At 43.4% G+C, this 25,229-nt stretch overlaps 1 protein-coding gene across 4 annotated transcripts in view; it reads right to left on the minus strand.

The window, feature by feature from the left end:
* cntn5 (contactin 5) overlaps positions 1-25,229 on the minus strand; it is an 80,730-nt gene that overhangs the window by 4,003 nt on the left and 51,498 nt on the right. For 2 of the 4 annotated variants that reach the window (XM_086125832.1, XM_086125833.1), the window contains exons 10-21: positions 24,602-24,738; positions 24,347-24,476; positions 20,940-21,084; positions 14,640-14,767; positions 13,825-14,015; positions 12,511-12,631; positions 9,939-10,097; positions 8,908-9,057; positions 8,727-8,797; positions 923-1,157; positions 723-832; positions 36-222 (exon numbers count right to left, since the gene is read on the minus strand). In XM_086125832.1, the coding sequence (XP_085981958.1) occupies positions 36-222; positions 723-832; positions 923-1,157; positions 8,727-8,797; positions 8,908-9,057; positions 9,939-10,097; positions 12,511-12,631; positions 13,825-14,015; positions 14,640-14,767; positions 20,940-21,084; positions 24,347-24,476; positions 24,602-24,738 (1,764 nt within the window). Of the gene's footprint in view, positions 1-35; positions 223-722; positions 833-922; positions 1,176-8,726; positions 8,798-8,907; positions 9,058-9,938; positions 10,098-12,510; positions 12,632-13,824; positions 14,016-14,639; positions 14,768-20,939; positions 21,085-24,346; positions 24,477-24,601; positions 24,739-25,229 lie in introns of all 4 variants that reach the window. The other 2 variants (XM_086125830.1, XM_086125831.1) reach the window with 1 other exon arrangement.

Genomic DNA, 25,229 nt, shown 5'->3' on the forward strand with positions numbered 1-25,229 from the left:
GAAAGAAGCGGGGTCCATCACATTATTGAGCTTACGGGCTTTCCTGGTCTTGGCCATGACGGAGGCACTGGCGGGTCCTTGTCCGATGCTGTTGAAGCCTTTGACGGTGAGCACATACTGCCTGTTGCCTTCCAAGCCCCCCAGCACCAGGGAGGTGTCGTTTTTTGTGGTTCTCTGTTTCCAGCCGGAGTCCTCCTTCTCGGACGCTCTCCAGTAGCTCACCTGGTCACACGGACGCACAGTTGTGTTCAGAGGTGGGAGCGAGTTTTGCCCGTTGACCTTCATGTTTCAAGTCCCACCTGTCTGCGGCAAATAAAAATCAGGCAAGTCGACTCAAGTCATTCATGACTTAAGCGGCTCAAAATAAATCAAATCATCTTGATTAGTCACAACATATTTAGCCACTTTGCACTCATGATCTGTACTTGCGTTAAGCCGTAAGACTATTCGCGGGGAATAGGGACCAGGCCAAAATCTGCTGCCCATGATATTTTATCTGAAAATTCCGATTTTTGAATGTAAACTGCATAACTTTCCAAGTCGAGCAGATCAAGTGAAAGTCAGCCATTTCCAAAGTCCGAAAATTGCCAACTGAAGTCCGAAGTACAAGACGGGGGCATTCCAGTCACATGACACACTCGAGCTTCCTTCTATTGGATCGCATTTAATTGTATGTGGTGTACCTAATGAATTGTCTGCACAGTGTATGATGACGAGCACACCTCGTATCCTTTGGGTCTTCCGGGACCAGGGTTAGGCGGCCTCCATGTGACTCTGATTTGCGAAGCCGAAATTGCATAGGCTTTCACGTCCGATGGCGCCTCTCTGGGCTCTGCACACACGCACACACACACACACAATTCTTTTTGACTGTGCTTTTTCCCCCCAAAAACGTGTCCCAACAAGCCAAATTTGACCTCACCGCCCTCGGCTGAGTAGATGACGACGACCGGGCTGAATGGCCCGTCGCCCTTGTTGTTGTACACGCCCACTTTCACTTCGAAGGGAGTCAGCGGCGGGAAGGTCTCGTCGCGGTATTTGTACGTGGTGGAGTCGGCCGACGTCACCATCTTCTCCTTCCAGCCTCGGGTGCCGTTGGCGCGGAAGGCCACGATGTAGCCGAAGCCCTCACCGTTTTGGAACTCCTCCGACACGGGCTGGGACAGGAAGAGAACCTTTTTTTTTTAGGGGAGACCAAATGCTGTCTGGGTAATTGTTGTTGTTTATCGGCTAGAATGCATCGCGCCACGAGGGTCAACTTCAAAATAAAATCACGAATTAGTAATACTGCACGTAGATATCAATGTCGTACTTAGCTTTTATTTTTTAGTGTGCCCTCAGAAGCAAATGTGGCGGCTGACTTGACTTCGAATTGAGGCTGGCCTTGTCCTTCAGTGCGCAAAAGCATGATGACAGACTTGGATTGGATAATCCATATTCAATTTCCAGTCCTCATACGCACCGGCGCTCCACTTATGAGCATCCCTGTAATTATGAGCTGGATGCATTCCTTCCAATAGCTAATGCTGACTGATCAGTTCAAATACTGAGTGCACGTTGGCTAATATGCAAATATGTGTTTTGCCTGAACAAGACCGACTTGCTTAGCCACGCCAAAAAAATCCCCAAAAACTAACAAGCAGCTAACAAGCTAACGTATCTTTACTAAGGCTTGTTCTCAGACTATCACCGAGACACACTAACTCGGTTAAATTATCAAATGAAAAATCGAAGACAGTTGTTTGATGAAAAAAAAAACCAACATGTGCAGTTTCACTTTTTGGGACATGAACTAAAAGAAACAAACTTTTCTCATCCGGAGCAATTTCCTGTGCGGTTACAGTAATTCCCTGCCAGTGTTCATAAAGCGGCAGTCTGTCGTGACGATTGGAAGGCCAGCGCGTGGCTCAGCGGCGCTCTTTCACCGAAGACGTTTGTCTCGTGGCATCGCTGACAGGAGGATATTTTTTTTTTCCCCTTCCTCCTTTAGAACGGCGTCTGGTGTGGTTTCCCTCGAGTTGTCTTCCAGCAACTCCATCCAATCAAACGGCAATTCATTAGGACGGAATTCAATTAATTAACTGAGACGAGCGGATTAAGGACCTTGCTCAATGCAATATACGGAAACGAGCCGCTGCCTTTTGCGTTTAATGGAATGTGTTTTAATGACAGTGCGTGAAAGCCAATATAAATATTAATCAAGACTGACTTCTACCGCCACAGATTCACGTTTGCACGCAATGCATTGCAAGTCCGAAAATTTCTTTAATTTGCTGTACTCAGTATTTTTAAATATACTGTATATATATTTATTGTGGTCAAGTATCGGACGGATCCAATCAAAGTTTTTTGGGGGATTTTAAGCTATGCTGACTTTTTCTTTGGCTTTTTGGCAGCGTTGATTCCAAATGGAAGCGAAATCGAACTTGAAGCAGATTTCTGGAATCCAATTCCACTTGTCAGAGGTTTTGAATATGGTTACAAAAAGTAGTTTGTGTGTAAAATGGAAAAAATATGAATCCAAGCATCAGCAATACAAGAAATGAAAAAAAAAAAAAAAAGCTTCCAAGTGAATTGGCCCGGGAACGCCTGGCCCAAATGAGCCACGTCCTCCCCGGAGGTAATGGCGGCGGATGGAAAGGCGATGACCAATCACCGTGACCGTGCTCATTACAGGGATGATCAGCGGAGCTAAATGAGCTGTCATCAAAGTGGATCATTACAGGCCGGCCGTGCCGCTCATTGAATATGAACCTTTTAGGAGCGGCGTGAACAAACGGAAGCCATTTAGGACCCTGCTGGTGGGGCGGAGGATGGGGAGGGCCGCATGGACAGAGCGTGACAAATGAGCTCATCACCCAGCCTTTATGGGCGAGGTGACCAGAGGTGGACAAAAATACTCACATTCCGAACTTCAGAAGAAGCACCGCAGTGCTTGTGGTGCTTGCATCCACATACAAGAGAGATACGGAACTAACTTACTAAGATCCCAAATAGCGGTTGCCAAATGTGTGGTTCTCTCAAACAGATTGCGCACCATGGAGCGTTTACAAGAGAACTGCGCACAGAAATTGACATTTGAAGAGATGGAACTGGAAGTGTTAGTGGAAGCACTAACATATTATTGAGATACGGACGATGATTGATTCAGCTTGTCTTGACAGTCTGATGACCCAGATGCAAGGAAAGGTATTGGTAAAAAGAGTTTTGTCATATGGCATGACTCCTTCTTGTGACTGGCTCCAAATTGCATATCTGAATTGACAATATGTCATGATAATTTTCGTGTCTGGCTACCGCAATTCATATCAGGTTGGATAAATCCCATTCCTTGTGTTGATTCCAACTTCTTCCCCACACTCCTCCCACAACGGCAATTTGGCGTGTTTGGAAGACACAATTCAGAGTGCTTTCAAATAAAATTTGTGCCTGTCGAAGCTTTCGTAAATCAGGCCCACGGTGTATCATGCACCTGGGTCAGACAGGCTTTTGCTTCAAATCATAAAAGGAATAGAAGTGCTCCCTTATTTCTTTGTTTTGGTTTTGAGTCGTACAGAGTGAAGGGAAAAGTCATCACACTCACAGGCCCCGTAATAAAACCTGTATGCGACAAGATGAAAAATTGATTTGGAGCTCAGAAATGGCCCGAAAATAATACTCAAGACACTCAAACTACTTACTTAAGCACAGGAACGAGTATTTGTAGTTTGTTACTTCCAACCACTGGGCCGAGTGAGAGTGAAGGGGCCACATGTGGACAGAGCCTGGTAACTCAGCTCGTGACCAAGCGCTAATGGGAGTTAGCACTGCGAGGGCAATGCTAATGGACGCCCCCGCGGAAAAGCAGCCGACTGTTTAGTCATTCATCCTGCTTTAACGGCGTCCGGCCCTCCCGCCGTCGACCCTTCGGCAGATGATTACAGAAGCGTTCCCGAACAAGCCACAGCCGGCAAAAAGGCTCGCGTCTCCTTTAATAAGGGCCGCCATCGATCACCTGGCGCCCGCTGCTGATTTATTCCCAAAAGTGTTGAGCGGCCACCGGAGGAAATAGCGCACGGGCGGGTAACCGGTTGAGGTTGCAACAGCGAGGAGCTTGTCAAATTTATGGATGACAGTGAGGCGTAGTGGAGAGACATCATCACATTCATATTTCTTATCACTCGCTCACATGAGTGAATACCTCCACCAAGGCCAACCGAAAGCAACGATTGCGTCCAGTGCGGTAAATTGAGTCCTGAATGGTTCTTCCTCCAGTAAAGGGAAACAAAATATTGGAAACGGTTGTGACGCAGTGCAGTTGTACAACCACAATGTTCAAGATTCATCCGTCGTCTGTGCCTCTTGTGCCTTCAATCCAGACACAGCCGAACGAGCTCACACCGCTACCAAATACCATTATTACTTTTGTTTAATTTAACCCCCCCCCAAAAAACAACAACAAAAAAGCCCCCAGATAAGCCTTGATTAACAATAAATTTCTTCAGCAAGCCTCCTTCAACTACATGTCACGTGACGATACTTTTTCCAGTGTAGGATAGCTGTGACTGATGTCATCTGACCGCAGTGAGAAAAACCGAATGGATGCCCCCTCTCGGGAGGCTTTGGGGCCTTCCCGCACGTCACTGTTTTTGAATTCAGTGATTTCGAACAAGTACATCCGTCATAACATGCAGTTTTGACCGCAGTTTATCACATTTTAATCATGTGCAAAGAGTACATTTCATCTAATAAAGTACCTTTTTTCGGTATACACCTTGGATTGATTACCCATCAATCACAGGGTGCATTCTTCACATTCCTACCATTTAGATCCTATTCAGCAGACGGAAGGTTTTGTGGTCACTCCGAGTACGTGGGTGAGGTAATTAAAAGAGTATCACTGATACACCGTATCAGTACTCTGATACGGTGGTCTGCCCCACTGTCGTTTGGTGTTCCACAAGGCTCAATTTGGGGGCCCCTGTTGTTTTCAGTGTATTTTCTACCCCTGGGTTTCATCTCAAGAAAACATGGTATTGTCTTTCACTGCTATGTGGATGACAGTCAGATCTACAATATGTCCTGCTAATCCAAAAGGACACATTCTCCTGCAGTCCGCTTTTGTCCTCTCTGGAGGAAATCAAAGCCTGGATGGTACGAAATGCCTGAAACCTCTATAAAAAGAAAAGAGAAGTTATGGTGTATGGTCTTGAATTACTGTATGTGATGACTTCACACTCTCACCTATCAATTTTTACACGGCACAATGCTGTGGATGGGATGGATTCCTATTCCTTTCAATGGGGAAAGTTCATCTGAGATACGAGTGATTTGGGGTCAAGGAACTAATTAAACTAGCGAGTCAAGCGACCACTGCATTAATATGCGAAGTGGACTCAAGCCAACAATATGTTTCACCGACCCAACCATTGACAGCAGCAGGCATCCATTCCATCTGGATGGCGCTCGCCCCTCCATCATTTACCCACAAGCCCACCTTTCCACTCCTTCTGCCCGTGGCAGTTGGACTCCCAGGCCCCACTTAATAACGACGACTTGATTCCACATCTGTTCAGCACTCCCCCGTTTGCGAAAGTGTCCTTCAACCCATCTTAATTACAAATTCTTGGCCTTGCTCATAGTCATTTGGGACGCGTCACATCCACAAGTTCACGCCGATTTCCTCTTCGCTTGCCGCGAGAGTTACTATCTTTAGCGATAGATCACAAACACAATACGCATCGACGGGTTCATCTGGAGCGGTTCTGACCCGCTGTCTTCTTCCCCCTTTTCTTCAGAGACCCAATTGCATATTCACTGCATCTTCATCACTGCGACAAGGCTCCCAGGTGGGCTGAGGGGACCGCCTCGCCAGCACATTTGTCAACTGTGACCAAGGTGAGCCTCCCCTACCTCAAACGTTTATGCCTTGAGATACATTTGTCCACCGACCATACAATACCAAACACTCTTTTCTCAAATCATGTTTGCCTGTTGAAATTAATGAATGTGGCATGAATCTAATATAGCCTCCCCACAAAGATAACATTTTTGATTTGTGTTTTTAAGGAAAATAATATTGTACTCTACAGAAACCTAGAGTAATAACGAATTAACAGTTAATGCATCGTGATTTGATACTGCAATCCATTTTGGGATGCTGCTCCTTCTGGTGTGTCTGACTTGGCCATCGGGAGGCAGTATCATGCCGTCATAAACGAAGAAGAACAGCACTTCTTCTGTTACTTGGTAAGAGGAGTCTTTTTTTTCAAATGCCTGTGAGTATTGTTACATTATCTGTCCACGTGCAGCGTTAGTGTTCAAATATCGGGTGCTTCGAAAACAACAATTGATGTGTGAATGGTGTTTGTCATTGTGAGCATGAAGCAGAGCAGACTTTCCTTTGGCAAAGCTACTGTAGGTGGTTGTTTTAAATGCGCAACATGTACTTCTCTTCGTTTTATGTTTAGTTTGACAGTAAACTCAACTGGGAGTGGTGTTAAACATCTCAAAGTTTCTCAGTTCAATATTTGCCGATTACCTTCTTCAATATGAATGAAATGTATTATTATTGTTATTATTATATGTATATATTTTTGAAAAGGTTACTCAAGAAAAAATACTGTCATTTAATCCTGTTTTGTTTGTCATTAAAATACTTAAAAAAAAAACAAGAGATTTCTCCCTACCCAAGTTTATTCTATTATATATGCAAATGAAATCATGCACACGTAAATGAAATAATTTATGATTCAGATGGTAAAAATACAATATGACCATCATGCTGACAATTCCGGCATTTTTATTATTTCTTTAATTCCCCCCCTCCCCACCCACCTCACAATTCAACGTCTGTATTACATTCTGTGTTTAGCGCTCCGGCTGAACGTCCCCCTGGGTCCAATGAGATAATCCCCTTTATCTCGGACGGGAGCGTCTTATTACAGTAATCACTTCTACCTCTGCTCTGGCGGAAAACAATCGTGCTGTGGCTCGCTGCTCTGCTCCCAGGGTTTGTTTTGCAAAAAGAAACAAAAAAGCCTGATCAAAGCCGGTCTTGACCACCCTCTGCGCAAGAAATGTCTTTTGTCATTCACATTCGCTGAAAGTAACGCATGGATAAAGTCAGAGCTGTTTGCGAGGGAGCGAGCATATATCGAGTGCGTGTCCATACTAATACTATTGTTTTTATTCCAAGCTAATTCGTTATTGATTTTTGCCTCACAGGGACGCGGCAGCTCGGGCTACATCGGTAAATCAGCAAATAAGACCACGCACATCTGATAAAGTGTTTGTTTAAAATAAAATAAAAAAGAAAATGCTGCTTTGCATTCCACTCAAATCGATCCAAACATCCTCGCTGTTGATTACTCTGTGCCCAGGGTGATTTTGTTAAGTCTGCCGGGGCGGTTTTGCGGTCTAGTGTGGTACAGTGGAACCTCTAAAGCAGGGGGGATGTGTGAAATATGGCGCAGGTGATATGTTTTTTTTTTTAATATGCACTCAGATTGTCAAAAGTCAATTCTAAAATGGTTTATTACATATTATGTCTTTTTATACAGTGTAGCTGTTATCTTCTTAGCTGTGTGTGTTTAATGCACAGCATGTTTGCATGCATATTTGCATTGAGGATTGAGAGGAAGACATTTCATCTATGCTGCATGTCATACGTAAGCATATTTGACAATAAAGATGACCTTGACCTTATTAGATTAATAAATGACTTACTTAATTTTTATTATTATTTTTGAACAAATGTATGTCATTGAACAGCTGGTTGATTGGTTTAATATCAGTAAAATCAATTATACACATACACATTTAACAATGCCGTATTTGTATATATAATTTAATTATACATTTTGTATTTGGCTTTATCAGTTATCTCGCTGGAGTCAAAAATCGAAATGGGCCTTGGTGGAGGCCTGCGCTCCACCGAGTGTCATTCTATTTTCATTTTGGATCCATTTTCAGCCGGAACAACCCCAGACTCTTGTCAAGGTTTCATCCCACGCAGAAAAACCTTCCTCCGAGTTTTAATTAGAGACCAGTGGACGGTTGCGAGACGGACGCGACGTCGCTAATCGACTCTCTGTGACAGCGAACGCAACCGAGTGTAAACGCTTGTGATTATTTTGCAAAAACGTTCAACGTCGTTCAACCGTTTCCTGCGAGGCTTTGGAGGCAGCGGCATCCATCAACCACGCTTGATCCCCCCCCCCCCCTCCCCCTCTCCCATTCTAGCCTCCCGATGTGTGACAGGTATTCCCAGGTAAGACAAAGCGACAAATGCTAATGGATGGCCCATGCAGCAACAGCAGCAGCAGCAGCAACAGCCTCCATTCAGTCACATTCATGGCTCTGGAATTCATGAAGAACTCCCAGTGAAGCTGACAGAGATCGGGGGGACTAAAAGCTGCCCACCTCATTGGGCCCGTCCGTCCATTGACTGATGTTTCTTAGCCAATCCCACGGCACCCAAATTATATATTTTTTGACAATTTTTTTTGTTTGTTTTTTAAGGGCTCGATCTTTGAAAGTTATACAACCTTGTACATTTGAAACACGCTGCTCGAAAAACGTGAGCAGCAGAGTGGCACGGAAATGAAACCTTTCTTGGAAGCCGTCTGTCTTAAAGCCCAGTGGTCACGGTGTCATTCCACCCACCCACACACACACACAATTCATCCTGAAAAAAAGAAAAAAACAAAACAAAAAAAAATAAATCAAGCTGGTGCACCGCTTACCTCCCAAGAGATGACCAGTTCGTGCCTGCGGCCATTCCCGCCACTCACATTTGCCGGCGCCACTGAGGGCACTGAAGACCATAAAAGGAAAGTTTTCACATTACACACCTTGAAGGCACATTCCCAAAAATAAATAAATAAATAAATCTCTATTCTAAATGCAGCAGTGGCTCGAATGTACCTGCTTCTTTGGTTCGCACTCCTCTGGAAGGAGCGCTGGGATCTCCCGTACCGATGGCATTGCTGGCAACAACTCGGAACTCGTACTCCACCCAGGGGTTGAGTTCTACGGCCACGGCCGACTCCAAGTCCCCGGTGACGGGTTCTGGGTCTGCAATGGGCAAAAATTGACCATCAGGTTGAAACTGTCACCATCCTATTGTGATAAAGTAAGGAGTACAAACTACAAATCTATTTTCAAATGCAAGGAGTAGAAATAAAGAATTGTATGAAAACTAAATAAGTACATTACCTAAAAAAAAAAAAAAAAATCTACTGAAGTACAATGACAGAATATTTGTACTTCATTACATCCCAACCACTGTTTACAACACACAGTGGAGCCGGTTTCATATTTAATCCAGTGCTCTGAGTCAGGAAAACAAGACAAAAGACAACATGAAATATTTCGCTTTGCATATTTTTCTACACTGGGCAGTCACAGACCTGCTTTGTGTCGTTTGTCTAAAAAGGCTTCCAAAACACAATTCAATCCATCGTCGCGAACGGTTTACACGCAGCTGATCTTTTTGTAATCCCGAGGGCGGAGAAACGCGCTTGTGACGCTATTTGCTAATCCTCTGGAACGCGACATGCTAACGAAGACGTCTTCCGGCGAAAGCTCTTGTGATTATCTCACCATAGTCGAGCACGATGACGGCATCCCGACAATGCACTCGCCGTACATCCAGATTAGGGTTCTGACAACAAAGCTAATGCGCATCAATTCTTAGCACTCGACTACGCTTTAATGCTAATGGATGCCTTTGGTAACAAAATACAAAAAAAAATCAGCACATATTGCATATAAGCGTGCAGACGCGGATCTCCTAATTGAGGCCACAAAGGTGACGGCATGAAAGATAATTCAAACCCCAATTATATTTTGCTGAATTTCAACGTGTTAAATTGGTCTGATATATCGGTTTGGGTGCTGGAAGGTTTTCTCGTTCAGTCAAAATCATCTTGCACAGCGAGCGCCATATCGATGACCTGTTTTGACCGTTTGCCATCCCAATGAAAAGGGACTGCGGGCCTGTAGGTGATAGGTATTGATCGGACTGTGGTTGTCCAAGCCGCGGGTCCACGACAGGGTGGCGGTGGTCTCAGTGATCTCCTCCACAATCACGACACCGGGAGGGCCAGGAGGACCTACAAGGTTGAGAAAGACAGAAGCCAAAAATCAGATGCTTTGTGTTGTCTCGGTTCTTCACCAAGAGTGGTAAGCATGTCTACCGCCAATGAAAAAAAAGACTGAGGAAGAAATATCGAGATACCAGGACAAACGGGGGAGGGAGACCCGAAAAGCAGGAAGCTCATTGGAGGGTCACATGGTGGTAACCTGTCCTGTCATCATAGAGGTGCAGGAGCTTCACCGAGTAGGAAGAACCATTGTTGAAGAAGCGCTACGATGTTCATCTTGTCTACTGATACTAAAATTAGGTTTAAGGTTTCTTCTTTTTTTTTTTTTTTTCTTTGGTGACGAGGAAAAACTCTTACCTGGCTGACAGTTTGAGCTGTCGCTTCAGCCCTGTCACTACTTCCCGGTGGTGTGTCTTAAAAATGGCTAACCGGGTTGGGAAACTTTCAAAATAATGCGACCCGACCCGGTCAAGGCTACGCTCCAATCGCCCCCACAAGAGAGTTAGAGGGAAAGATCTTTTAAGAAGAGCTGCCCAGAGAAACAGGTGCTAGCTAAAAGTACAATTGCTCTTCTGAAAACGATACCAGGATAGTTGTACAGAGACGCAATATCTGGAGACGGCATAGGGGGTGCGTACAGGCACGTGGAATCGCTAACCCACAACAGGAGGGTCGCAGAGAGCTAGCTGCACACGCTACGGTACAAGACGTCTGGAAGGCGCAAGGAATTCACCGACACCCGGCAGCGTTATTTCGGAAATAGCCAAACAGAAGGCATTCACAAACATTCTGCTCCAGATGGAATCAATCCGCAGCTGCTCGATAGGAGAATTAGGATTTGGTGACGGTAATTAGACACATGAATTAGCATGAAGAGCAGTAATCTTGTAATCTCCCTCAACTAAGCAAACGAACGAACAAAGAAAGCCGACTCGACGGCAAACACAATCAGACTGCTGATCTGAGAGAGAGAAAGACTCAAATGTTGCCTTTTTTTGGGAGGGGGGGGGGGCTTATAGGTGTCAGGACTCACCATGTTCCAATAAAAGCGAACATATGTTTACCTCCGTCTTGTGTAGCGAACGCCATCATCACGGCAAATGTGAGGACTCGGGGGGGGGGGGGGGGTGCGTGTGCATGTGTGTGTGCGTGTGGGGGGGGGGGGGGCGAACAGCTGGCGCTCTCTCCAATGAAAGGCAATGTGCTGTGTCCCTAGCAAGGTGTCCCGTTTGGAAGGTTACCGTAAAAGTGGCTCACTGACGAATGGAAATGAGAACACTCAGAATGCAGCACGCTGTAGTTTGGAAAAATAATCTGGAGCCAACATCAGTGCCGTCATCACATAGATACAAACAGTATATTTACGGTGGGGGGGGGAGGAAAATTGACATTTTTTAATTGCTGGTTTAGTTATACGGTGGTTAATGTACAAGTGCCCAAACATTCAAGATCTCAAGTTATGAGCCATCGCTAAATTCAGTTGCCTCAACTTTTCTTTTTTAATACGAATGATAGCTCGTTCGTATTAAAAAAAGAAAAGTTGAGGAAAATTTTTGCCCAACAAATATTCTGGCGAAAGCAGACATATTATTAAAGCCCCTGGCAACTGTTTAAAATCATTTTAAAAAAGAAAAAAAATCAAAAGTGTTGTTGCTTTGAAATACAATCCTATCATTTCGAAAAGTTGGCGGAAAAAAGAAAATTATATTCAACTGTATGAAAGTCAAGCACAGATGAAAAATGCACGTCAATACAACAACAAAATCGCTAATCCCTGCCGATGAAAACAAGCATGTTCCTCACCAAAAGTTTGAAGACACGGAGAGCAATCCTAAACGGTCCCTTCTCTTTGCGGCGTCAACAATATGGGGGATATGAAATTAAGCGCGGGTCCAGTCATCCAGCAAAGAGCAAACCCAATTTACTTGGCGCTGGATGACAGGCCCCGTCAGCTCCGCTTAAGACCGAGTCTGTGCACAGGCGGGCAGCCGGCCCCTCGCGCTGCAATCTGCGCACACTCGATTCAATTAAAAAGTAAACATCATCATTTCATACGGAAAGCCGAGATGATGTTGTGACAAGATATTAGCGGGGGTTAAAGATTACAATATTGATGAAAAAAAAAATAATTAAAGAAAAAAAAGTATGAGGTACACACTGAAAAAAAAAAATGAAAGCACAATTATTGGAAACGCACATTCAACATTTACTTGTTTTTGTATGGAATGATTATTTCCTTGTTCACTCTCATGATACTCTCTCACCCCCCCTCCCACCCTTAAAAAATCATTTTCTGGTGAGAGCTTCTGACTTGGTTGTCGTAACGTGACTGCATCATTCACGGCATTCTACGGCCGCATTCTCGTCGTCGCGGTAATGCGATTTTTATTTCGGTCTCCAACGCGACTTCAAACAAGCTCACCTCGAACAAGAAGTTCCGACTCTGCGCTCATGGTGTCGGCGCTGGTTTGGGCCCTGCAGCCGTACTTCCCAGCATGCTTCAGCAAAATGCTCCTAATCATCAAATCCACCGTGGACGACTGCTGCAAAGACATACAAGGCAGACATGAGAAGGATCCGGAATGCACTTGAAAGGAAACCGTGCAATTGCTTTACATCTCGAAGCTCAAGCGGCTAGAAAGGGAAAAAAAAAAAGATTCCTGTTAAATTCAGCCGCTCCTTCCTGGGCTTTGGCTTTTTGTTTTTTTTCTTTTTTTGCTCTGGGAAATGAGAAGCGCCGTAGGCTGCAAACCCAGGCGGCCTCCTTGCACGGCTGCTTAGCATCGATCCCGATTAATATTGCAGAGCGTGCCTCCACCGCCCACAGGGAGCTGCTGCTCAATGTCGTTCAGTGGCGAGACGACGCCTTGTCAGGACAGATGTGACTTGAAAAACATGGCTCCTGCATTTCGTGCTTGGCACCGGAGGTGCGAATAAGTTACATACTGTATGTGCAAGTTCTAAGAAAGTCTCTGGTAACTTTCACGTTTCAAGCGAGTCCCGCGGTACCGGAGCGCAAAAATAAATAAATAAATAAATCAAGCAAGGCAAGTCGAGCTCCCACCAGGGTTGATTTGTAGAATCAGATGTTTATGGATGCCCGGCAAGATAAATTTCACTATTTTGTACATTTGAATGCATTTTCATTCGCACAATTCTCAAACAAATGTTTTTTTGGGACAGTCTGTGACTAAACCATCACATCTGATAAAAATTTTTGAAATATTGCGCCAAAGCAAAAAAAGGATTGGATCGGCTTCGTAAAATATTTGAGACAAATGACTTGACTCGAGTCAAGACTTGAGTTGCCATTTTTATGACTTGCTTGCCAAAAAATTGGGAAAGACTCGATGTCGGATGTTTATTCGTTCTCTCCCATCTTCAGCACATTTCAAGATTAATCACGATTAACGCTATGACACTTCAATCAACATTAATAAAATTGCTTACATTTATTTCAAGCTGCTTTGAAAAAAAAAGATGCAAATGCTCATTTCAAGAGAAAATGAACTTTTTTTGTATGATTGGGGGGACATTTGTTGTGTTTGGCAAGAGTTTATGACTTGACTTACGACTTGAACAAAAAAAAAAATAATAATAATAATAATATATAAACAATCAAAATATAATATACTATAAAAATATAGAAAATGAAAACAACAGTTACAAAATAATATAAAATAAATCAAAAATATGAAAAAACTAAACAAAAAAAGGATCAAAAGTCACTGCTTACTTTGGCTCGGACTGTCTGGATGTACTCAAAGTGGCCGCCGCCTCCCTGCTGGAAGCCGATTGGCTTGTGGTCGAACATCCACTGGAAGGCGACGTCCAGCGAGGTGTCGTGCGTGGCCTTGCAGCTGAGCACCACGCTCTCGCCCACGGTCACCTCCACGCGGCTCGGACTCAGCTCCAAGCGCATGGCCTCTGCAAGCACAAAGCTGCTGCACTGTCACCTCAGACAGACCGCCCCGTTTTGGCTGTGACCTCATACAGTGGATCACAGTATTCTGTTGGCTCGTGTGCAGCACCTTGGTGGGCATTGGCGGCAGCGCCCTCTAGTGGTTTAGGTCCTATTTAGCTGACGGAGCCTTTTGTGTTAGCCTTGGTTGCTCTGGGTCACTAACTGCCCCACTGTCATGTGGTGTTCCACAGGGTTCAATTCTGGGGCCTCTGCTGTTCACACTGTGTCTGCACCATATGGGTTCCATCTGAAGGATTTCTTTCCCCTGCGATGTGGATGACTGTTACAGCTATGTCCCGCTGAGCAAAAAAGATGCTTTCTCATTAAGGCCAATTTTATCCTGTCTGAAGGACAGTCTCGTGTTTTTGCTATTAATTTATGGCCTTATTGTACAAATTATATTTGCTCCATGTACAGCACTTTGTACGCAGCAGTGGTTGTTTTAAAGTGCTCTATATATACAGTTGAGTTGAGTGTGAAGGTAAAAAAAAAAAAAAAAAAGAGCCGATTGCTGGACATGGTGGGGCACTTGCCCTACTTTGTCCTGAATGTGACAGGCAATGATGGGCGCCTGGGGCATCACTTACCTTTCACCCACAGCGTGGCCGTCATCTCAGCCCAGCCCAGCTGATTCTCGGCCCGGCACACGTAGTCGCCTTCGTCCGCTCGGCTGGCATTGACGATCCTCAGAGTGTTGTTCCTCAACAGCATCATCCTGCCGCATTGCAAAAACGCTCATCACAATGGCTAAGGTGGGAAGATTTTAACGACGACTACCAACAGAAGAGTTGAATTACTGTTGTCATTGGCAAAAAGTAACATTGAGTGCTTATTTATTTTTTGCTCCTTGACCATTTGTGTATATTCCTCAACATAGGATCCATGAAATTCACCTAAAATGGCTGCATCCAAACTTGTTATTTCTGAAATGGCTCCTTAGACTTTTTTCTATGTCCTGTTATGATAACCAACCAATTTAAGTGAACAGGTGCCAAGGGTGAACATTTTCAAACTTTCAATCCGGTGCTACTAAGTGAGAGACTCTGATGGCAGAACATAATATTACCCATGGTACACGTTATGCAAAGTTAGAGCATTTAAGCTGCATTTAATTCCAGGAAAATAAAGACCTACTGATTCAATTAATATGTAATGCACTAGGGTTGAAACTAAAAATTATTTTAGAAAATAGATTCTTCTGTCCATTATCGGATTTTAAAAAAACGCTTTTATTTCCATCTGTTCACTCCAAAAAATGGACATTGTTACAAACTGACAGTGCATGATGATACAGCGATTCAATTTACATTAAAGCAGGTCTCCAACAATTAATCCATTGTCGGAATAATTGATTAATTTGATCACCGAAAACCCGTTGCACCTCTTTACTTCACACACAAGTTAAATAAGAACCGGAAATATATTTTCACAGTAAAAGTTAACCTTAATTCAGTTATTCTTTCCCACACCACTAGGGGGAGCCCGTATACCACTCCTGACAATCACTTTTGGATGAAACGCAGAAATTGGTACTTTGACCTCAGCTATGCCCACCATCCTAAATTAGAAGATGCCTAAAATGCTTTTGAGGCCTCTCATAAGGCAAAGAATGAAACAAAATCAAAGCGGATATGGGATGATCACAGCATCTACCCGTGTCACGGAAGATAAAGTTCTTGTCAGGACGTTGTGGCCCGTGTACTTTTGGTTGCAAACTTCAATGCAATGTTTGTGTATTTATAGCGCCACTTCCAATGACGAAACGTTGACATCAAAGTCTTTCAGTGCAGATCAATGAGCAATTTAAATATGTTAATGAGGCTGACCTCCAGGCAACGCTATCAGTCGTCGAGCATCTCTGGAGGGTTTAAAGCGCAGATGTTCCTCGAGATAGAGACGACGCTAAGAACATTTTAGTCAGGAAAACAAAAAAACCAAACAAAAAAACAGTAAACGACACTTTGACTTCAACTGCTTTTTGCTTTTGAGGTCGAGAACAAAATCGACGCATTCGACGCCTGACTATCAATTCGGAAGGGGGGGTAGGGATGATTCTTTTTAAAGAACACAATTGCCTTATTTCACAGTAGTTTTTTTTTTTAAATCAACTTACGGAGGAGCATTACACTCATAAATTGGCCTGATAAAAGGCTGTCAAAAGCGAGTCTTACGTTTCATCACCGCGTACTCTGGGGGAGACGCCGAGTGTAATCGACGGGAAAAACAAACAGGTGAACATGCCGGGACTCATAAGTAGCCGCTGAAGGATGCGGCAAATCCAACGCTTGCTGGAGAATGGAGACGGAGGAAACCCTCCTGACATGCTAACGTTTAGCATCGATAGTAGCAGTTTTACAGACAATGGATATTGAAACACAAATGGTGGAGCAACACAAGAGACTGAGAATATAACTCACAGGAGTTTTTTTCTTTATCTTCTCCAAAAATAAATATTTTTCAGCACCAATGTTAATGTGCTATAATTAGCAGTTTTATCTTAATGATGTCTTGTTAAAGAAATTTGGTTCAAAGCAATCAGAGTCCTAGAAGTGTTGAACACTGTTTTGTTATGTTGTACCATATTTTACTGTGATAAAATGAGTTGAAAATGAAGCTGACTGGCATTTAGAAAGATGCTAACGCTAATCGCGAGTGGCGAACCACTACACTAGCACATACTGTACATTACATGTACTACTACAGATTGTAGGCAGTTGGTGGGATGCTAATTTCGAAGGTTGCTTTTGATGTTAATTCGTTTTGGTTATATAAATTCAAGAAAGGTACAAAGTTCATTGAATGTGATTTATTTCAAGTCGTAAAATGCTACACAATTTTGTGTACATTGACCGAATAATTTTGTGTGATTTATAAATTGTGTTACCTGCGATGGTTACACTGTACATGTTATGGCAAAACTCCAACACAAGTAAGGCTCTCATGCAGCCAACATACCAGCCAAGGCTAAAATCGACTCGATTAGAAGGCTAATGCTAGCTTAGCATTCGAAGCTTGCGCGCAAACTACCCTTGCTTAAGTTGAATTATGTGGTTAGTAGAGAATGGTTCGATTTGTGACTGTGATAGCGTGGCTTGCTTTTCAGAAATTTAGTTGGTTAAGTTGGCTGTTGATTTTTGTTTTTTTTTGCAAAAGCATCTGGGGACTTGTTTCAAACTTGAAGGTTAAGACTTGTGACTTCCTTATGACTTGCACATGTGAATTACTCCCACCTTGGAGGACAACATCTCATTATGTTCAAATGAATTCCCATCCCACCCCACAGCCCCCCTCCCATCCTCGTCATCTATTTAAGGCTTCTGAGGCGTCGATGCCATTCAAATAAATTAATATTGTTCGGCATTTAAATCTACACCCCCCCCCCCTCCCCCCCCCCTCCCCACCCAACTCCCCCACCTTCATCATGCGCAAAGCTGATTGAAATTGGCAAAGAGGAAGCCCGGAAGGCGTGACCGAATCTTGACAAGAACAATTCACGAGGCAATCTGCAGCCAGGAGACATTTTTTCAAACAAGGGCATTAGGAAAATTCACGCGCGCCCCGCAACCCCTACCTCACAAGGACGTTGACACACAGAGGACAAGACGGGGACCAATGCCTACCTGGGACATGCAAATCGAGCCGAGCGCAGGGATATCGAAAGCAAAGAATCACAATATAGAACGAACTGACCTATTTGAAAACGATGACGCGACTACGGGATTGAAGTCTTCTTTCCATATGAAATAAGGCATAGGTGTCATTTCATCATGCTTGCGCTCAGAGGGCCTATTATAACTGTGACACCGTTCACGGTTAAACATGTCGAAATCACTCACGATATACGGTGTTAGGTGCTGAGCCCTGCCACAAATGGCGAAAATCCGTGAGTAACTTATGCCCATAAAAGGTCTTTCTAATTGCCTCGATAATGCGATTTTTCTATTAGACACTTATTTAAAATGTTGCTCATACCCACCTGGTATATTAAGTTGCCACAAAGTAGGTATAATGTGTACGCATGAAATGCAAAACGGTTTGTCACTCCATTATACCCTATTGGGTTTGACCGCCTGTTTGAGGTGCGTATTATAAACGGGATTTTATGGTAAATGGGGGCGGGGGGGGGGGGGATGGCAAATCCAGTGCTGATTTATGATTATGATGATGATTATTTAGTCAAAAGCATGAAGCAATGGTGGGGCACGTGGTGAGATTGTCTGATTTCCAGTCAAAGGGATCCAGGTTTGATTCCCACGTTTTCTCACGTCCTGTGCCGAAGACTCAATGTCTTGGTCAATTTCAATGTGGACATTTGTTTGTCTATATGTGCTTTGTGATTGACCGGCGAACGGTCTCGGGCCGTAGAAAATGGACAGATGGCACTTGCCAATAATGGTGACAAATTAATGGCGACACTGAACCGGCATTTGTGCTAGAAGGACCAAAAAAAAAAAAAAAACCATACTGATCATTGTCCACAAAAACAAAACAAAACAAAACGGGATTAACACCTTGTGTTTAAGCAACAAAAGGCTTAACATTAGCGGAAATCCATGTTAATTACGCACCTTCATTAAGTCGGGACAGCTGTCAATGGCAGATAAACGCGCAGGCATTTTCGATTCACCCCGAAAAAGAACGATGGCCCTGCCGCCCATAAACCTCGCCACTCCACAAAGGCCAATGTCACAAAATCTTTTCCACGATCCGCCCGGGTCAACACTTGAACGCCGCTTTTGTTTCGAGATAGGAATCGCCATTATCAGACGCTGGATCAGCGCTGACCTTTCGCTGATTCATTTCGTCCCAACAGAGTGACGGGAGCCGATGGATTCGTCCTCGGTCAATCGTCAACTAAAAAAACAAAACGGTGGCCTGACAAACTTGCGTTTAGTGGCGTGAACTTGCATCATTTTGTTCTTGCCGTCGTTTTTGAGTTGGTGTACTTTGCACGTATGTGTGCGTATTTTTAATTTATTTTTTTTGCATTTGCTCCCTATCGGCCACCGTAGTTTTCTGCTCCCAGAGCACTTGACTTTATCTTAGGTCAGATAAGAGCCCGATCGCAGGTACAACTTTTTCCCGCGGCTGCCACAGAAAAATAGATTTGCAGCTTTGACGAATGCCTCTGAGACTTTATCGGGTTCCGTTGAGCCCGAGTCATTAATCATCATTTTATGGGCCCGCACACTCCGCCAAGCCAAAAGCCATCCTTCAGCAGCGACGCCGAGTTCAAACAACAGCTCAATTCCCTCTTCACACTTTTTTTTAAAAATTTTTTTTTACAGATGAAATATTTCTCTTAAAATGACCGCACCAAAGGAACTTGGACACGGTAGCGGTGACACTCCCGAGGATTTTGATCATTAAGCCAGTCGCAATCTTGGAGGCTAAACATAAAAGGTCCGGGCGCTGACGGATACAGATTCTTACAACGTCGCTCACTTTGAGTGACAGAGCCCGACGGATGCTCCTGGTGAAAGGATGACGCCTCAAAATGCGCGAGAGCTCCAAATGCAATCATAGGCTCCAAGAGGGAATTGTTGGGTGGGGGGAAGGGGGGGGGGGGGGTCTAACAAAGATGTTTTGTTTCACACTGACACTTCATTTCAGTCAGGCTAATAAAACCTGCACGCCTCCTAAGGCCCATCGCCGCGGGGAGAACGCTTGAAAAAAATAATAACGACGTAAAAAAATATACAACGGGAGGCAAACTTTTCACGACTTTGTGGATATTTCAACCCGGGGAAATGAAAATAAACTTTGATGCTTTTTAAGCATGCGAGTGTGGAACTCTCAGATGTTGCTATTAAAACAGTCTGTAAACAATTATTGGTCGGTATAGCCGTGTAATGTGCTGCACAGCGGCGGTGGGAAGTCACAAAGCACAAGCTACGGTGTCATTTACAATTCTAGAATGATACGGAATCAATGTTGCCCTTTTGCGGGAAATCGAAATTCGATTACTCAGTTACGGCCCCCTTTAAACGACCCAAAATGAATGTTTTTTTTAAACACCTGGAGCCACAGTCTTTAAAAAACAAAGACCAAATCTAAAACCGAACGCTGATGGATTTAGATGTGACTTTCAGCATTCATATCAAACCAATCACTCAAACCGCCTTTAACCAGATGAAAAACTAATCCAGATTGAAGACTTGCACGCTCCAAACGGACCAGGAGAAGCTTATTCATGCTTTCACCTCCATTCGGCTTAATTATTAAAAGGGTCTTCTGACCGGGCTCCCTCAAATGGGCATCAATCAGCTGCAGCTCATTCAGAACACTGCTGCTCGGGTTCTGACCAAAACAAAGAGGGATCAGAACATACGACTCCCATCCTATAGGCTTTACACTGGCTCCCAGTCAGCTTGAGAATCGATTTTAAAATGATGCTACGGGTCTACAAATCACTTGGGTCAATTCGTGGAGCCCAGAGAGTTGAAAGTAAACATGGTGAAGCAGCATCTGGCTGTGATGCTGCACACAGAAATGAAGTCAGACACAAAGGTAAATGCTTTTAAATGCAGGTTAAAACGTTTATTTTTCCTTATACGGGATCAATGATTAAGGTCTTTCAAATCAATTTTAAAATCATAGTTTTTTTTCAGAAGCTACAACACAAATAAACGAAAAGAGTTTTATTTTAAAACTTTTTTTTCTGGTCTCTGCGTGTCCACGTACTAAATGATCGGAACGGTCACACGGGACCCCTACTGTAGGATGTTTGCATGTTGGTGTGCCTTGAAAAGGGGGCGTGGCCTCGTAAGGATGTCGAACGCATGGAGTCAGTCAGGTTGGCGAGTGTTCAGGTCTCTTCCATGCTCCTTGAGAGTGAATTCATTTTGTATTTGCGTGCAATCCTTGACCATGCATTTGCGGTCTACCTTTTACTGGGCTGTATCCTCCGGTCCGCTCGCCTCCACGTGACCCGCGGCTTGGGCGACGCCCGAGGTTTGCACTCGATGAAAGCGTCCTTGCCCAGCGTGGCGATGACTCGCACCGGATTGGGCACGAAGACGGGCGCCGACGCTGCAACGAGGACAAAAGGGCATGAAGTAGAAACAGGGTCGCGGCCACTTTCTGGTTAGCATGACTACTACATCTCAACAAATAATAAAAAATTATTACAAAAAAAACCCAAAAGAAAACAAACACAACCCCCCCCCCACTACTACTTCAGAAAACCAATAAAAACTCAACTAAAACAAAACCAAAAAAAGGAATACAAAGTAATGAACCTGCTATAGTAAAATCAACATCTAAAACTGAATTTTAAAAAAACAAGGTTAAAATGAAATAAAAAATCCCCAAATTATTATGACCTTGTTATGTCGACAAGAAATGAAGTGGGGCATCATCATGATCATCATCATCATCTGTAATACACATCAAGGCCTTCTGCAGGCTGCGAGGCTTTGTCAGCCAGCATTATTCAGATTCTGAGTGAGTATTTCCAAGTGACATCACGCACAATGACAATCCAATCCCAGCCGTAGCTCAAGGCTGACCCCGGCCCCGCCACACACTGCCGCCTTCCGGGCCGCAGCGGCGGGCGCTGGTGTTTATGTGTCTTCGTCAGAGTAGGAGCGCGCTCGGCTGCTGGTGGCGTCAGCCACCACTCGGCACCAATCGGCCTCACGGCCCCACGCTTATGCGGCCCGCGGTGCCTCGGCTGGTCGCTCGCCCGCGGGCCGTTATTAGCCACGCAATCAGTCCTGAGGTTTGTACGAGGGCATCGCCCGGATTAAGAAATATCAGGCACCCTCGTCAGGTCTTGTTAAAGTTTCATTCAAGTTTTGCTCATCTTCTGAACAGTGTGACACAGTTGATATGAAAAACAAGTCATTAACCTGGAGTCATTCCCACCAGTCAAGCACTGAGCATTATTTATCCTCCAAACTTTTTGGATTCAGAGACTTCTTACAGGGAAGAAAATGTTTCCATGGATGCCATCATAGTCTGACACTGAAAAGCATGTTTAAAAAAAAATAAAAAAGGGAAAGATATGGCTTAATTTAAAGCAAATTATCTGACCATAGAAGAGGTGAATCTGGTTTGGCAATATTTCTTAAATTGAGTGAACAGAGCCTAAAAAAACGATTAATGTGTAAAAAATGCTTCACAGCCATAAAATGTGGCCTCAAATAAATGTTTCTTATTTCAGGCCAAACTAACATAATAAAAAAATCAAGACCAAGTTATTGTACCTTATTGAGATTTTTAATTTATTTTTTAATGAAAAGTGTTTGAAGTAAAATATGGTTAGCCCAGTCCTTCTTAAATAGGGGAGTGGGGACCCTGGGGGGTGCGAGGCCAGAGGGTTGTGACCCCAGGGAACATGTTTTTTTTTTTCATAGTTGAGAACTTGTAATTGCATATCCACTGCAGTAGGTGGCAGTGTTGGTCTCACGTCAGAGTCTACAAGGAGTATTCACTCCCCTGTAAAGGTCTACTTATAACAATTTTATACACACATGATACTATTTATAGTCACAGCGGTGAGTTGAGGGGGCTGGGGCATGAAAATAATTTCATGCCTTAAACATCTCATAATGCTCGCGGCCTCTCCTAAAACGGACTAAATCGTTATTTTAAGAGATCATTAAATTCTATTCATGAAATTATGATATAGATTACTAATAAATACATGTATACCGGTAATCAGTCTTTGGCTCGCTTTTTGATTCAGGACTTAGACTATTCTTTTAGGAAGATGATGATATGCACATTAAAGGTTTTCTTATCTTAAATGATACGACAATCAATTACAGCCAATTATTTAGTGGCGCCTCAAAATAGAGGCCGGGGACCCTGGTTTGAGAAGCACTACACTAGAGACATTCGCAGACTTTCCTTGTCATGTGTGGAGTTTCTCACATTTCAGAATTCAGTTAAGATGTTAAAATTTGGGAGTGCGTGCCCTGTTTAGAGTCAAGATTTTGATGGAAAGAAAAAAAACCAACAACCCAAAAAGGGACTTTTGATTCTCCCAAAAGTCACAGATTCCCCTTCTAAAAAGGGCATGCCACGCTGACAGTAAATCAACGCATCCCTCGGGGCAACGCAAAAGGGGAACGGGTGTCACCAGCTGCGTTCCACGATAGAAGATGACAAGGAGAAAATGGCACATCAACACACGGCGCAAGAGGACAGCCTAAGCGAAGCCTCGTGGCCGCAGAGTGCCAGTCGGCCTTCAAGTCGCAAGTGAATGCATGTTGCGCTCATGTGGACGCCGAATCAAAGTCGCATGGGGCATCTGGGGTCACTGTGATGTCGTCCTTTGCTTTTATGAGGAAAAACAAAATTGAATAAAAAAACGCTTAACCCATGCTAAGGGGCTCATTACACTCCTTCACACGGAACCCTCACAGCTTTCTTTTAGTTTTCCACACTGCCAAACTACATCTGCAAGTCTTTTTTTTCTATGATATGATAAAAGTAGAATTACTGACTCAACTTCTGTATTTAATGAAAGGTTTTATTTATAGACTCTGAAATATACAGAGATGGGCAGAATAGCCAGAAAGTGAAGTCAGGTAAGGCTACTGTTACTTCATATTCAAGAAAAAGTCAAAAGAAATGCTCCACGTACTTGTAGTTACTTGAACAAAGAGAGTAGTAGTCAGTCTGATTCATTCAGTCAGTATTATTAGTATTATTTTAAATCAGATGGTACCTTTTTTTAAATCCCAGTCAAAATGTAACGGCGGAAGAAAGTAATTCTATAGTAACAGGTTAATTAAAATGGAAATATACATACTACCTGTCTAGCTAGCTAGTTAGATAGCTAGATAGCTCGATAGCAAGCTAGCTCGATAGCGAGCTAGCTAACAATCAATCTAGCCATTTGTAGTAGAGCCAAGTAGATTGATAGGTAGGTACACAGGAGCAATTCAATATTGTCCTTTACTTATGGAAAATCACTTTTAGTCTCTAGGAAATTAGACTATAGTTTCAGAAAAAAAATACAGTTTTTGGCCTAAAAAGAAAAGGAATTTATTTTTCCAATAACTAGTGCTGTCAACAGATTAACATTTTCCAATAACTAGTGCTGTCAACAGATTAACATTTTTAACTAATTAATTATATCATTTTCTGTAATTAATTGCAACTAATTAAATTTGTTAAAAAAGTGAAGATAGAGCGTCAAAAATACATTTATGTTACAATTTGCTGTTGACTCAGCTTTTCCCAAATGGCATGGAAGAGTTTGTTTACATTCCTGGAAGTACATGATGATGTCATGGTCCAAAGTTTTAAAAAGAGTGTCATAAAGCAAAGAAATGTTTACCTAAAATCTTGAGTTCTGCGTTGGAGTAAATGGCGCCGTACTTATTTTCCACCACACACTGGTACATTCCCGAGTCCACGGGCTGCAGCTTGTTAATCGAGAGCTCGCCGTTCACGATCTCCATTCGACCCTGGAACGAGAAGAAAAAGTGGGCGCTTGATGATGATTCATGACGACATTCGGCACTCTGAGGTGTTTTTTTTTTTTTCCTTGCGGTTCTTTAAGCAAAAAGCAGAAGAGGCAAGGTGCTTGTACCTGGGACGTCAAGGGCAAACCGTTACGCAGCCAGCGATAGGTAGGCCGGGGCCTCCCCGTGGCCTTGCACTCCCACTGGAGCTTCTCTCCACTATCCAGCTGAGTGTCATTAATCATTCGCACCCACTGCGGCAGCACTGAAAGAAAGCGCGAGAGTGAGAATGAGGAGGAGGAGAAATTATAAATACAATCACTGAAACGTCCCTTGTGCGGTCTACATCTGGTGCGGGTGTTGACTTCTTGCGCTGACATTTTGCTTATGTTCAACATACACATTTGACAATAAAGTTGTATCCAATAAAAAAAAAAAACAGCACAGATTAAATTGCTTTAAGAATTTTTTTTTTAGCAGGTTAGTTTTTGTTTATTTTTCGAAAAAGCTTTGTTTTGTTTATTTGTTGTTTTAGTGTTCGTTTTAGTTTTTTTTTTTTTTGCCATCACAGCATTAACTTGGAAAATGTACACTAAAACTATATATATTTTTACAATGACATCATTCATATCATTCGAAATTCAGCACTTACGTTTTAAAATCTAGAAATGTTCAGCCCGTACATGATCTTTCCTGCGACTCTACTTTTACACCGCAACGTCCTTCTCGAAAGCTGTCAGAAATGTACGCTTGATG

Source organism: Hippocampus guttulatus, chromosome 12, assembly GCF_054856545.1.
Source record: "Hippocampus guttulatus isolate MCC_2025c chromosome 12, RoL_Hgut_1.0, whole genome shotgun sequence".
NCBI classification, from domain to species: domain Eukaryota; kingdom Metazoa; phylum Chordata; class Actinopteri; order Syngnathiformes; family Syngnathidae; genus Hippocampus; species Hippocampus guttulatus.